Raw genomic sequence first — 15,562 nt, 5'->3', positions numbered from 1 at the left:
GACTCTAGTGTTTGACGCTGAGCACTGTATTTCGGCATTGTTTAAAACTTTCATAACAATGTGATCATGTATTACTCATATAACTAAAAAACAAGTAAGGCCACCTCACAGGACTTTGATAAAATTAAGAAATTATTCTAAATGCCTAGAAAATAATGAGGATTCAAATGGTAGTTGGCTGTTATAATCCAGTGATCTGGGAAGGTTGGACAAGTTGAGGCAGCTCTTGGCTTTGGTTTATGGGACTTGGTGGGGAGGGAGTGTGGGGAGTTTTGCAGTAAGTCCAGCTAATTAATTCTTCAACTACATGGTGACTTGCAGCCTTCCAATTAGGTACATAGGTTGGTGTAAAAATCTATATTAAGGAGTCATTATTCAGGGTATGATAGATACCATGCTACAGAAAATAGCTCCTGTAAGACCACAATTTGTATATAATTTTTTACTTTATACCTAGTAATGAAGCATCTATCATTAGAAATAGTGTTCTATTATTAATACTGCAAAAAGACCAGTATACTATTTATTTTTCTACTTTTTCTTATTAACAATTCAAACATACAGAGAGTTGAAAGACCATTATAATGATCACTTAAATCCTCAACACCTAGATTCAAAAACAGTTGAAACTTTGCCATATTTGCTTCATCCATATGTGGTTGTGTGTATATTTTTGCTAGCCCATTTGAAGACAAAGTGTTACAGACATCACATTTTATTCCTCAATACTTAAAAATTTATGCCCTAAAAATACATCACAGTGCATCTCCTGTATAATTTCAGTTTATAACACCTAAAGATTATTGATAATTCTCTAGTATCATTTAATATTCATTTTCAGGTGTTTCCAGTTTTTTCAAACAATTCAGTCAAGGCTCACATACTGCATTTGGTTGTTTGTCTCTTTAGTGTCATAATTATCTATTACTAGGAAACAAATTACTTGTCAAATTAATAAATGGTGCTGGGAAAACTGGATAGCTACATGCAGAAGACTGAAACTAGACCCCCACCTCTCACCTCTCACAAAAATCAATTCAAGATGGATAACAGACTTAAATCTAAGGCATGAAACCTTAAGAATTCTAAATGAAGATGTTGGGAAGACCCTTTCAGACATCGGCCTAGGCAAGGAGTTCTTGAAGAAGAACCCCAAAGCAATTGCCGCAGCAACAAAAATAAATAAGTGGGATCTAATCAAATTAAAAAGCTTCTGCACTGCCAAGGAAACTATCATTAGAGTGAATAGACAGCCCACAGAATGGGAAAAAATATTTGCTCTCTACACATCTGATAAAGGGCTGATAATCAGAATCTATCTAGAACTCAAAAAAATCAACAAGAAAAAATCAAACAACCCCATCAACAAATGGGCAAGGGAAATGAACAGAAACTTTTCAAAAGAAGACAGAATAATGGCCAGCAAACATATAAAAAAATGCTCAACATCTCTAATCATTAGAGAAATGCAAATCAAAACCACAATGAGATATCACCTAACCCCGGTGAGATTGGCCTCTATCAAGAAAACACAAAACAACAAATGTTGGCGAGGATGTGGAGAGACGGGAACACTTTTACACTGCTGGTGGGACTGCAAATTAGTGCAACCTCTGTGGAAAAGAATTTGGAGATACCTCAGAGAACTAAAAATAGAAATACCATTCAATCCAGCAATAGCACTGTTAGGCATCTACCCAAAAGAGCACAAAACATTCTACGATAAAGACATCTGCACCCGAATGTTTATGGCAGCACAATTCACTATTTCAAGAATGTGGAAACAACCCAAGTGCCCATCAATCCATGAGTGGATTGTCAAAATTTGGTATATGTTTACAATGGAATATTACTCAATCATAAGAAACGACAGTGATCTAGCACCTCTTATACTTTCCTGGATTAAACTTAAGCCCATTATCCAAAGTGGGACACCACAAGAGCAGAAGAACGGGATCCATTTGTACTCACCATCAAATTGGTACTAACTGATCAACACTAGGTTGATCACATGGCAGAAATACTCTCTAGGGATTAAGGGGATGGGGGGGCAAATCTACAACTAAAGGACACGGGGAGCACTAAAGGGAGGGAAGGGCATGCCTTTGGGCAAGGCAAAGACATAAAGTGTAACTACAATGTTTGTACCCTCACAAAACCCTGGAATAAAAAAAAAAAAAAAAGTTAATGTCTAAAAAAAAAATAAGAAAAAAAAATTACTTGTCAAATTTAGTACCTTACAACAATGCATATGTATTATCTCATATAGTCCCTTGAGAGTCAGGAATCTTGGAATGACTTAGCAGTGTGGTTCTGGTTCAGGGTCTCAGGGAAGGTGCGGTCAAGCTGTTGGTCACGGCTACAGTTACCTGAAGGCTTGACTGAGGCCGGAGGATACAATGCCAGGAAGTCACACTCACATGGCTGTTGGCCGCAGGCCCCAGTTCCTTGCCATGTGCACCTTTGCACAGGGCCACTTGAATGTCTTCATAACATGATGAGCGAGCTGAGAGAGAACAAACAGGAAGCCTTTCATAATTTTATAATGCCTTTTATGTCCTGATTGTGAAGACACACACTGCCACTTTTGCTGTATTCTATTCGATAGTCCAGCATACACTAAAAGGATCAGGAATTATGCTTCATTCACCTCTTGAAGGGAGAAGTTTCAAAGAACTTAGGACATATTTTAAAGCTAACAGAGAAATATCTCCATGTTCTGTTTAAATTGTACCTTTTTGATATTCTGATAGTTTGACTCCTTGGTTCTGGAAATGGTGGAGGGGCACACAGTAGTCCCGCCTTATTCACAGGGGATAGGTTCCAATACTGCCAGCAGATGCTTGAGACCACAGATAGTACTGGATTCTAAATATATTAATACTCTATTTTTTTTTTCTGCAAATTGACCAAGAGGTTGAAAAAATATATACTTATATACTATATTTTTTCCTGTGCATACATACCTACCTTTGATAAAGTTTAATTTATAAAGTAGGCACAGTAAGACATTAACAACAATAATAAATAATAAAGCAGGACCCTTATAACAATAATATGCTGAAATAAAAGTTATGTGAATATGTTTGCATGCATGCATGCTCTCCTTTCTTTCTCTCCCCCTCCCTCAAAATATTTCATTATACTGTGCTCACGTATTTTTGGACTGCAGTTGACATGGGTAACTGAAACCGTGGATGATGGGGGACTACTGTATATGATTTGGGAAACATTCACAGTGTCCATAAAATTCAGTTTTGGGATTGATAAAAATAGGGGGAGGAAGAACCTGGCTGCCTTAGCCGAATGCAGTTGCCAGTATCGTGCTAATTGTTAAAGATGAGATGACGTGTGCTAGCTCCCTGACGTCATATGGAGTCATCATCCCACACAGTCAAAGCCGTGGAGTGGGAGAAGCATTCTCTATAGATGGCTTGAGAGATCCCCAAGGGATCTTAGGATTGTGAAAGTTTACAGGACCGGCTTGCTCCAGTTTGGCACTTGTCATTATATTGAGTGTCACAGTAATCATTTTCAGTTGGTCTTTATGTGCATCAATAAATAATTTCATCCTCAGATAAGTCATGCATGTATTTGTCTCCACTGGCCAGTGAGGAGTGCCGGCTCTCCCTAATGGGCTAAGGGATTCTAAAATGAGGCACAGTTTAAGAAAGTGTTTCAAAGCCATTTAACCTGAGAGTTGTGCTTTCAATTGAGGTCCAGTTTAATGCTCTCTGTTCTCATGATTCTAGAGAAAGGCCTGTGGGTTTGGTCAGTGTTATTGCTCAGACGAGCAGCTCTTCCTTTAGGGATAAAACAGTGCTTATAGCAGTCTGCCCTTTATGCAGTGGTAAATTACTTCAAATGCTTTGTCTCACATTGTTCAGAATTTGTGTTTGGAGACTAGTGGGAGCAGTGGTAGAGCCTGAGAGATTAATTTGCTTCTTGTTAAGCCACTTTGAGGCTTACAGTTAACATGTGAGCCTGTTTTCCTGTGGACTTCAAACACTGGCCTCATATTGGTTTAGTACATCGGTCTGCCATCTACCCAAAACTTTTCATCTCTTAGAGATTCATATGTTAACCTAATAGACTCAGAATGTTTCTGGCCCTGATCCTTTTTCCTGCTCTCACTCCAGAAGACATCATAAAGAGCATCATCACTCCATGGATTATTATGCAACAGTGACCATGGGAACCACAAGAGGGCACTTTTGATTGGGGTTGGTTTAAAAGCCTTCAGCAGTCCCTTATGAGAAACGAAGTGAGCTGATTACCCTGTTATCTTCTTCCTTTTAGGCCTGGCAGTCATGCATTCCCAGAGCACCAATCAACTTGATGTGGGGAACAACCCCCGTGTGGGCACCAAGCGCTACATGGCCCCTGAAGTTCTAGATGAAACTATCCAGGTGGATTGTTTTGATTCTTACAAGAGGGTCGATATTTGGGCCTTTGGACTTGTTTTGTGGGAAGTGGCCAGGCGGATGGTGAGCAATGGTAGGTATCTGATCTAATAAAATATTGTCTTCGTCCACATTCTCTTGATCCTACCTAATACCTTTAAAAGGGCAAAGGAGAATATTGAAGCCCACATTGTTCCTTGAATCATACTTGTCGAGTTATAGACGTTTATGTTTGATTTACAGCTGGTAGGTATGTAATAGCTTTTATGTTTGAAATAAACAATAGCAAATGATGGTTGAAAAATAATATTTCTGGGAGAGACTGGCCATTCCTTGGTTTTTTGGAGGATTGGTCCATGTTTCTTTTTAAATAATTTTTTTATTGATGTGTAATAATTGTACATATTTATGGGGCGCATGTGATATTTTGACACATGTATACAATGTGTAGTGATCAAATCAGGGCATTTAGGATATCCATCACCTCAAACATTTATCATTTCTTTGTGCTGGGAACATTTCAAATCTTCTAGCTATTTCGAATTGTATAATATATTGTTAACTATATTCACCCTACTGTGCTATTGAACACTAGAGCTTATTCCTTCTATCTAACTGTATGTTTGTAACAATTAACCAATCTGTCTTCATCCTCCCTCCCCCTTCCCAGCCTCTGGTAACTATCATTCTGCTCTCTACTTCCATAAGATCAACTATTTTAGCTCCCACATATGAGCGAGAACAAGTGATATTTGTCTTTCTGTGCCTGGCTTATTTCGCTTAACATGATGACCTCCTGTTCCATCCACACTGCTACACATGATAGGATTTCATTCTTCCTTATGGCTGAATAATATTCCATTGTATATATAAACCACGTTTTCTTTATCCACTCATCTGTAGATGGTCACTTAGGTTGATTCTGTATCTCGGTTATTGTGAATAGGGCTACGACACCTTGGGGGTGCAGGTATCCCTTTGATGTACTGATTTCCTTTTCTTTGAATAAATACCCAGTAGTGGGATTGCTGGATGGTAAGGTAGTTCTATTTTTAGTTTTCTGAGAAACCTCCATACTGTTTTCCAGTATGGCTGTACCAATTTACATTTCCACCAATAGTGTATAAGAGTCCCCTTTTCTTCACATCCTTGCCAACATTTATTATTTTTTGTCTATTTGATAATAGTCATTCTAATTGGGATAAGATGATATCTCATTGTGGTTTTGGTTTGTATTTCCCTGATGATCAGTGATGTTGAGAATTTTTTCATGTATCTGTTTTCCATTTGTATGTCTTTGAGAAATACCTATTTAGATCCTTTGCCCACTTTTTTTAATTACAGTGTGGTATTAATAAATTTATTATTGCCCCAACATGCTCATTTCCCCTTCTAATATAAAAGTTTTATATTCCTACCCAATGATAAGACTGTCAGTGCTTCTTGTGGGAGAAGCATATTACCCTGTCCCATTGACATTGAGCTTGATCATGTGTTCTATTTTGACCGATGAATATGAGTACATGTGTCATAGCATTTTCTGAAGAAATCTTTCAGAATCATTGCATGGTTCTGCCATCATCTGTCATAAGAACAACATGTCCTAGACAGTTACTGCTCCTCCCAGTTTGGATTCTGGAATAAGAATTTCTTTGAGCAATGCTGGCATCTATCCACAACCATGAATATCCATCATGAATGGGAAGTAAGTGGTGGTTGTTTTAAGCCACTGAGATTCTGAGTTGCTTGTTACCATAAATAGCAGAAAAAAATACGTAAACACTCATTGCATTGGTGAGGCACGAGTAATTTCATATATCAGTAAAACTTTTGTATAGGAAAAAAACTTTATACATCATTTTTGATCTTTGACCCTTTTTATTGAGACTAGTTGAAGTTTTTTGCTGTCGAGTTGTTTGAGTTCCTTATATGTTCTGGATATTAGTCGTTTGTCAGATGAATAGTTTGCAAATATTTTCTTGATTCTAAAGGTTGTCTCGTCAATGTTTGTTTCCTTTGCTATATAGAATTTTTTTTTTCAGAATATTACAGGGGTACAAATGCTTAGGTTACATATATTGCCTTTGCACTGCCAGAGTCAGAGCTACAAGCATGCTCATCCCCCGGTGTGCACCACACCCATTAGGTGGGGCTATACCCCTCTCCTCCTACCCCTAGAAGTATTTAGTTTAATATAGTCCCATTTGTCTATTTTTGTTTTTGTTGTTTGTACTTTAGAGGTCTTAGCCATAGAATCTTTGCCTAGACCAATGTCCTGGAGTATTCACCCTATGTTTTCTTCTAGTAGTGATATAGTTTCAGGTCTTATGTTTAAGTCTTTAATACATTTTGAGTTGATTTTTTATACGTGGTAAGAGATAGGGTTCTGGTTTCATTGTTCTGTATATGGATATCCGATTTTCCCAGCATCATTTATTAAAGAGGATGTCCCTTCCCCAATTTATGTTCCTGATGCCTTTATTGAAAATTACTTGGCTGTGACTACATGAATTTATTTCTTGGATTCTCTATTGTGTTCCATTTGTGTATGTGTCTGTTTTTATATCCATACCATGCTGCTTTGTTTACGATAGCTTTTTAAGCTATGTTTTGAAGTCACATAGTGTGGTACCTCTAGCTTTGTTCTTTTTGCTCAGTATTGATATCACTATTTGGAGTCTTTTATGGTTGCAAACAAATTTTGGGATTGTTTTCTCTATTTCTCTGAAGAATGTTATTGGTATTCTGATAGGGATTGCATTGAATCTGTAGATTGCTTTGAGTAGTGTGGTCATTTTAACAGTATTAATTCTTCCAATCCGTGAGCATGAGATGTCTTTCCATTTGTTTGTATTCTCTTCAATTTCTTTTGTCAGTCTTTTGTAGTTTTACTTGTAGAGGTCTTTTACCTCCTTGGTTAAATTTATTCCTAAGTATATCATTATTATTATTTTTGTAGCTATTGTAAATGGGACTGCTTTCTTGATTTCTTTTTCAGCTAGTTTCTTATTGGTGTATAGAAATGCTAAAGATTTTTGTATGTTGTTTTTTATGTCCTGCAACTCTACTAAATTTTTTTTTTATCAGTTCTAAGAGTTTTTTGGTGGAGTCTTTGGGATTTTCTAGATACAAGATTATGTCATCTGCAGAGGGCCAGTTTGACTTCCTGTTGCCTAATTTGGATGCCTTTTATTTCTTTCTCTTGCCAGATTACTCTGGGTAGGACTTGTAGTACTAGGTTGAATAAGAGTGGTGAAAATGGGAATTCTTGTCTTGTTCCAGTTCTTAGAAGAAAGGCTTTCTTCTTTTTCCCATTCAGGGTAATGTGTTCTGTGGTTTATCATATATGGCTTTCATTATGTTGAAGTATGTTCCTTATATGCCTAATTTGCTGAGAGTTTTTATCATGAAGGGATTTGAAAATCATTTATCAAATGTTTTTCTGTATCTATTGATATGATTATGTTTTTTGTCTTTCATTCTGTTGGATATATCACATTTTTTGATTTGCATATGTTGAACCATCTTTGCATCCCTGGGGTAAATCTCACCTGATGATGGTGTATTATCTTTTTCATGTGTTGTTGGATTTGATTTGCTAGTATTTTGTTGAGAATTTTTGCATCTATGTTCATCAGGGATATTGGCCTATATTTTTCTTTTTTTGTTGTATCCTTGTCTGGTTTTGGTATCAGGGTAATGCTGGCCCTGTAGAATGAGTTAGGAAGAATTCCCTTCTCTTCAATTTTTTTGGAATAGTTTGAGAACAATTGGTGTTAGTTCTTTTTTATTAGGTACAATTCAGCAGTAAAGCCATCCATCCTGGGCTTTTCTTTGTTGGCAGACTTTTCATTAGTGATTCAATCTCATTCCTTATTATTTGTTTTTACAAGTTGTTTTTTGTTTCTTTCTGGTCCAGTTACAGTAGGTTGTGTGTGGCCAGGAATTTATCTATTTCCTCTAGGTTTTCCGATTTGTTAGAGAATAATTGTTCTTAATAGTCTCTCATGATCCTTTGTATTTCTGTGGTATCAGTTGTAATATCTTCTTTTCTTTTTCTGATTTTATTTACATGGGTATTTCTCTTTTTGTCTTGGTTAGTGTAGCTAGTGGTTTATTGATTTTTGTTTATCTTTTTAAAAGACCACCTTTTTGTTTTATTTTATTTTTTTGGTCTCTATTTCATTTAGCTGTGCTCTGATCTTTCTCATTTCTTTACTTCTACTAATTTTCTGTTTGGTTTGTTCTTGCTTTTCTAGTTCCTTGAGGTGCATCATTAGATTGTTTATTTGAAATCTTTCTTCTTGTTTGATATAGGCATTTATTGCTATAAACTTCCATGTTATCCTTGCTTTTGCAAATCCCATAGATTTTGGTATGTTGTGTTTCCATTTTCATTTGTTTCAAAAATTTTTTATTTCCCTCTCAATTTCTTGATTGACCCAATGGTTGTTCAGGATCATCTAGTTTAATTTCCATGTATTTGCACAATTTCCAGAGTTCCTCTTATCATTGATTTCTAGTTTTATTCCATTGTGATCTGAGAAGATACTTGATTAGATTTTAATTTTTTTTCAGTTTGTTGAGTCTTATTTTGTGGCCTAACATATGTTCTGTCTTGAAGAATGTTCCATGTGCTGATGAGAAGAATGTGTATTCTGTAGCTGTTGGACAAAATGTTCTGTAAATGTTTGTTTGGTCCATTTGGTCTAAAGTGCAGTTTAAATCCAGTGTTTATTGATTTTCTTTCTAGATGATCTGTCCAATGCTGAGAATGGGGTGTTGAAATCCCCAACAGTTATCATACTGGATTCTCTCTCTCCCTTCAGGTCAATAATATTTGCTTTATATATCTGGGAGTTCCAGTATTGGGTGCATATATATTTAGAATCATCATATCCTTTTGCTGACCTGATACCTTTATCATTTTACAGTTGACCCTTGAACAACATGGGTTTGATCTATGCGGGTCCATTTATGCATGGTATTTTTCAACCAAATATGGACTGAAAATACAGTTTTCATGAGATATGAAACCTCTGTATAATGGAATGCCAACTTTTCATATATGGGTATATCTACCATCATGGAAACACATGTCAGTTCATATACAGATTCCACAGGGATGACTGCAGGACTTGAGCATGCTTGTATTTTGGTATGCACAGTGGGTACTAGAACCAATCCCTACATATACTGAGGAATCTTTTCTTTGTCTCTTTTTCCAGTTTTTACTTAAAGTCTATTTTAGCTGATATTAGTATAGCCACTCCTGCTCCCTTTTGGTTTCCATTTGCATGGAATGTCTTTTTTCATTCTTTCACTTTCAGTCTATATGCATCTTTACAGGTGAAGTGAGTTTCTTGTAGGCAGCATAGAGTTGGGTCTTATTCTATTATTCATTCATCCAGTCTATATCTTTTAAGTGAGAATGTAATCCATTTACTTTCAAAGTTGTTATTGAAAGGTGAGGACCTATTCCTGTCTTTTTGTTCATTATTTTCTTGTTGTTTTGTGTATCCTTTGTTCCTTCTTCTCTTGTTGTTTATATTTGCAGTATAGTAGTTTTCTGTAGTGGTAACATATGAATCCTTTCTCTTTCTCATTTGTGTGTCTGCCGTAGCATTGAGTTTTGTACTGACATGTGTTTCCGTGATGGTAGATATCATCATTTTGCTTCCAGATATAAGACTCCCTTAAGCATTTGTTTATAGGGCCAATCTAGTGGTGATGAATCCCTCAGTTTTTGCTTGTTGGGAAAAGACTTTATTTCTCCTTCAGTCGTGAAGAATAGCTTTCCTGGGTATAGTATTTTTGACTGACAAGTTTTTTCCCCCTTCAACACTTTAAATATATCATCCCATTCTCTCTTGGCCTATAAGGTTTCCTCTGAGAAATTCACTGTTAGTCTAATGGAGATTACCTTATATGTGACTTGATGATTTTCTCTTGTTGTTTTTAGAATTTTCTCTTTGTCTTTGACTTTTAACAGTTTGACTATAATGTGCCTTAGAGAGGACCAGTTTGGGTTGAATCTATTTGGGGATCTTTAAGCTTCCTGTATTTGGATTTCTATATCTCTTGCAAGACTTGGGAAGTTTTCAGCTTTTATTTTGTTAAATAAGTTTTTTATGCCTTTGCCCATCTCTTCTCCTTCTAGAAAACCCAAAATTCGAATATTTGGTTGCTTTATGGTGTCCCATATGTCACACAGGCTTTCTTCCTTCTTTTTTATTCTTTTTTCTTTTTTTATCTGTCTGGGTTATTTCAAAAGACCTGTTTTCAAATTCAGAAATTCTTTCTTCTGCTTATCTATTCTATTGCTGGATGAAGTTCTCAATTGTATTTTTTATTTCATTAATTGAATTCTTCCATTGCAGGATTTCTGTTTGGTTCTTTATTGTGATATGTGTCTGTGTTGAATTTCTCATTTAAATATTGAATTGTTTTTTTGATTTCTTTGTATTTTTTAATCTGTGTTCTAGTATAGCTGAGCTTTTTTAATATCATTATTTTGAATTCTTCTTCAAGCATTTCATAGATTTCTTTTTTGTTGGAATCTATTGCTGGAAAATTATTGTGTTTCTTTGGAGATGTCATGTTTCTTTGTTTTTTCATGTTTCTTCTGTCTTTACATTGATATCTACATATCTGATGATGTAGCCAAGTTTATGGATTGGCTTTTGTAGGGAAAGACTTTTTTCTATAGGTGTATCTATAGTGTTGGGTGGGTATAGTGCTTTGGCCTTGATTCTGGGTGGGCTCAGTAGCATAGTCTTTGTATGTAATTAGCATCAGTGGTGTCTGTGAGGTATTCTGTGGCTTAGGCTGTGGTGAGGTTTTGATGGGGAGAGAAATGCCAGGTATGCTTGTCCTTGGGCACCAGTGGTGGTAGCAGCAGGTAGTCCTGCCAGTCCTTGGCCCTCCAGATGGCATACACAGGCACTGGTGGTTATAGGTCTGGGCAGGCGGATCCTCGGACCCTTGGGTGGCAGGCATGGCAGTAGTGTTGGCAGGCCAACCCTCGGGCTCCAGGTGGCATGCATTGGATGGGTCGGTCCCTAGGCTCCCAGGTGGTGTGTGCTGATGGGTGCCAGCACTGGTTGTGGCATCAGGCTGGGCAGGACCATCCTCAGGTTTCTGGGAGGCATGCACAGGCTCTGGCACTGGCGCATGGGGTAGATCAATCCCTAGGCTGCTGGATGACGTGTATGGGAGTCAACAAGCTGAGCAGGCCCCTCCTCAGGCCCTAGATCATGCTAATGGGTACCAGTTACAGCAGGCTGGGAGGTCGATCCTCTGGTCTCCATATGATGCACATTGGCAGTGACGGGGTGGTGCTGGGCGGAGCAGGGTAGACTTTGTCTTTAGGCTCCCAGTGGCACATACAGTGGGTGGGGCAGGCCTATTGTCAGGCTCCTCCTTGATGCCTGCAGGCACCAGCAGTGGCAGGGTGGCTGGTCCATATTTCATTCCAGTCTTCCTCCCTCTTCCTATCTTGCTTTTCTTCCCACCGTCCTTCCTTCTTTGCTCTTCTCACAAGGTAGGTTTAACTTGAGGAGAATGCTCAAGTAAATTTAAGGGTGATTTCTAGTATTTTAGGTTATTTTTACTTCTTAAATTTGGATTATTGAGAAAAGGCTCAGTTTTTACACTCAGAAGTCACTTCTTTGTAATAAGCAGGCTGTACCTTCTGAACAAGGCAAATTTAAACTCAGGAAGCCCCGAATAGGTGGCTTATGTTGATCTTTCGATAAGTAGTTTTATGGAATGGTGATGCCTTAGCTGTCAAGGCAGCATTTGTCAATCACTTTTAACCTGCCCCTTGCGGTGCACTCTCACTCTTGTCTTTGATGTACCCAGATCAGCCACAAATACATTGTTGAACTTTACTTTAAGTACATTGTACTCTGAAAGCACTAAGTATACTCTTTCAAATTGGGTATGCCCCAACTACCCACAAAGTGGTTTTTTTAGCAGAATCCTTTGACTCAACTAGATGAACCTCTTCATAGCTTCACAACTGAAAATCTTATTTCACAGAGCATGTGTCTGAAATCGTTCCAGGAAAACAGAAGAAAGTGCCATATATTTAGATTATTGTTCATTTCCAAAAGATGCTTTTCACTTTACCCTCCTGTGACCCTTTGGAATCCTGGATTTGAAGTATTAAAGAGATAACACATGAAGTTTCTAACATCTGTGCTCTATGCCACCTTCCAAATCCAAAGGATTTGTGAGGCAATCATAATTTTCGTGAATAACACAGCCAGAGATTAGGAGGTTTTGTGAGGGAGGTAGAATTGGGGTAATTTAATATAGTTTTAGTGTACAATAATTAAAATTGGTGTGCTTCTATGGTAGCTTTTCCCCTAACTGCAGAACATGTGTGCCCTGAATAAATCCTTCGAGGGTATCAAAGCAAGTGTTTCAGATTAAACATGCATGGATTGTAACTTGACAGTTCTTTTAAAGTTTTTTTTTTTTTTTTAAATGGAGTCATGAACATTTTCTTGGTAATTGTTTCTCAATCGTTGGGAGCTACTGCCTTGCAGTTTGTGCCCTTGAAGCCCCTTGAGAATTGTTTGCAACAGAGATTGTTTTGCTGTTTTATAAAGTTCTGAACTTTGCCTGAAATTACACAGTGACTTCATTTCCTCATCCCCTCCCCAATCATTCTTGAGCACCTTCGAACTGAAAAAAAAAAATATATCTATCTATCAATCTATCTAATTCTGATTAGTTTATCTCAACAGACGAGTTAGAGAAGGCCTGGAGTCAGAATGAACTGTCATGGGGAACCTGCCCCAGATGAAGAAGAAGTTGGCATTGCACAGCCAGGACGGTAGCGTTTCCAGCTGTGGGTGGGCCGGAGCAGAGCCAAGCAGGCCTGTGGAGCAGAAACTTGGGATTTGGGCTTTGTAAGAACTCATGTTGCAAACCCGCTCCCTGTGCTGCAGGCATATACCCAAATGGCTTTTAAAGATCAGCTATGATTAATAGCAGTCAGTTTGAAGTTAGAGTCATCAGTTTAAAATTTACCTCAACAAATGGTAGCTTGCTTGCTAGTTCCTGTATTTAACATTATTTTTGAAAACAAGAAATCACGGAGGGCAGAGGAAGGGAGAATGTTTTGGTCGTTTTTTTGATTTATTGATCTCTCCCTTGCATCATCATTCAGAGTGTTAGCTAGTTCCTAAAATTTTGTGGGTCGAGCTTCTGTTCTGTGATGTGGTTTGATTTTTAGCAAGGGTATCTCATGTCTCATTTTAAATCTGCTACTGTCCTTTGGCAATGACTAATTTGATATTTTCCCCTTTTCTTTCTCTAGTCCCTCTTCTATGAACACTCACATGCATGCCCACCCACAAATCAGTTTATCTAAACTTGAAAGTGTCCAGTGCTGCTTGCAAACCTATTTTACTAATACTAATATTTAATTATTAGTCCCCTAAAACAGAAAAAAAATTAGTAGAAAGAAAAATAAGAGAAATTTTGCCTTCAAATTCCCACATTCATTTTTTTTTTACTCCTCTATGCATCCATTTTGAAAATTCTGTTGTATTCATAATATAGATACAATTCTGTATCATCTTTTTCACTTTTTTGTGTGTGTTTTAATGTTGTTTAATAGTCTCTGTTTTTATTTTAAATGGTCACATGATATGTTAGTAACTCAGCCATTTTCATACTTTTAGACATCCTGTATTCTCCATTTGTGGCCTATAGTAAGATTTTTGTGCATATAACGATTTCATTTGGGGAATTGATTTTTAATCGGAAAAGAAGTAGATTTAATAGGTCAAAGAGTATGGGACATTTTTATGGCTTGACACATATTGTCAAGTTGCTTTTCATAAGAGTTGTACTAATTTACAGCATCCTCTTTACCCCAGGGTGTGATGTACCTATTTCACTTTCTTACCAGCTTTAGGAACTGTCATTAAAAGAATACATATTTTTGAAATTATTGCATATAAAATGTACCTCATTTAAATATATGAATATCTTATATTAAGAAGGTCATTATAATTATGTATCCTTTGAGTTTCTGAGTCCATTATAAAAATTGATGACCAAATAGTTCTTTTGGAGCAATACGATTCTCAAGTGAACCGTAAGCATAAAAATATGTTACATTTTATATTTTATTGGAATTTTACATTTATTTGCCACTTACAATAAACCTCATGCTGTTTCTGTACAGGAAATGAGAGTTAAGTCCATTTTCATATCTGAAAATTTCTCCGTAGTATCTTTTGGAATTTACTTTTGGCGTTTAATTCGACACTGAATTTAGAATTGCTAGGAAAGAAAATGGTTTTCTCACGTTTCTTGTGTGAATTTTCTATATGAACTTAAGGCAGGGGTTCGTGTGGATCGATAGTTCTTAAACCAGAGCACACATCAGAATCACCTAGGGTGCTTGTTGAGACATTGAGTGCTGGACCTCAGCCCCTGAATTTCTTACTTAGTAGTTCTGTGGTTAGAACATGTGATGTTAGGGCTCCCATTCAAATAGACACCAGGATTTTGGAAAAGGCAGTGTACGCAGATTCTGTAGGCAAACACCTGTAGAAGACAGCTTACTGTGATGTGCTTCTGTCTTCCCTTGCCATGGTTCTCCCAGGGCCCTTGCACTGCACACAGAAGAAGCCTGTGTGAATAGTGCCCTCCAGAGATGTGTGGTGCTTCTGGGTCCATGGAAGCAGTGAGGTGGAATTGGTAACATTCCAGGCTCTGATGTCATACTCTGACTCGATCACTTACATCAGTGTCATTATTGAAAAAAATATGGATGATAATAGTATCCATTTTAAAGGGTTATGGTAATTAAATGAGTTCATGTATGTAAAGCATCTAGTGTGCATCAAGCTTATAGTAAGTGCTTTGGTATTGTTGCCTTCCATTGGGAATGGGTGGGGAAGGCCACCCAGGCGCTGGCAGATCTCGGTTGCCATGTCCCGCCTTTTGTTGTGCTGCCACTTGGTCCTTGTACCACATTTGTTTCCCCTTTTCACTGACCACAGAAAGGCTCCATGGACACACTCTTATTTCATTGTTACTGGCTCTGAATATTTTGTGATGGCATCTAGTGTGAAAATGTGTTAAAAACCATCTCATAGAAAAATCCTTGCTGGACAGCATGCACCTCTTAT

The 15,562-nt window shown here is 37.4% G+C and overlaps 1 protein-coding gene across 1 annotated transcript in view; it reads left to right on the top strand.

The window, feature by feature from the left end:
• ACVR1 (activin A receptor, type I) overlaps nt 1–15,562 on the top strand; it is a 129,430-nt gene that overhangs the window by 103,756 nt on the left and 10,112 nt on the right. Inside the window, exon 8 of the mRNA XM_012640783.1 lies at nt 4,300–4,497. Within this exon, the coding sequence (XP_012496237.1) occupies nt 4,300–4,497 (198 nt within the window). The remainder of the gene's footprint in view (nt 1–4,299; nt 4,498–15,562) is intronic.

Source organism: Propithecus coquereli, unplaced genomic scaffold (assembly GCF_000956105.1).
Source record: "Propithecus coquereli isolate 6110/MARCELLA unplaced genomic scaffold, Pcoq_1.0 Scaffold157, whole genome shotgun sequence".
NCBI classification, from domain to species: domain Eukaryota; kingdom Metazoa; phylum Chordata; class Mammalia; order Primates; family Indriidae; genus Propithecus; species Propithecus coquereli.
This window is presented reverse-complemented; position numbering and strand designations above follow the sequence as displayed.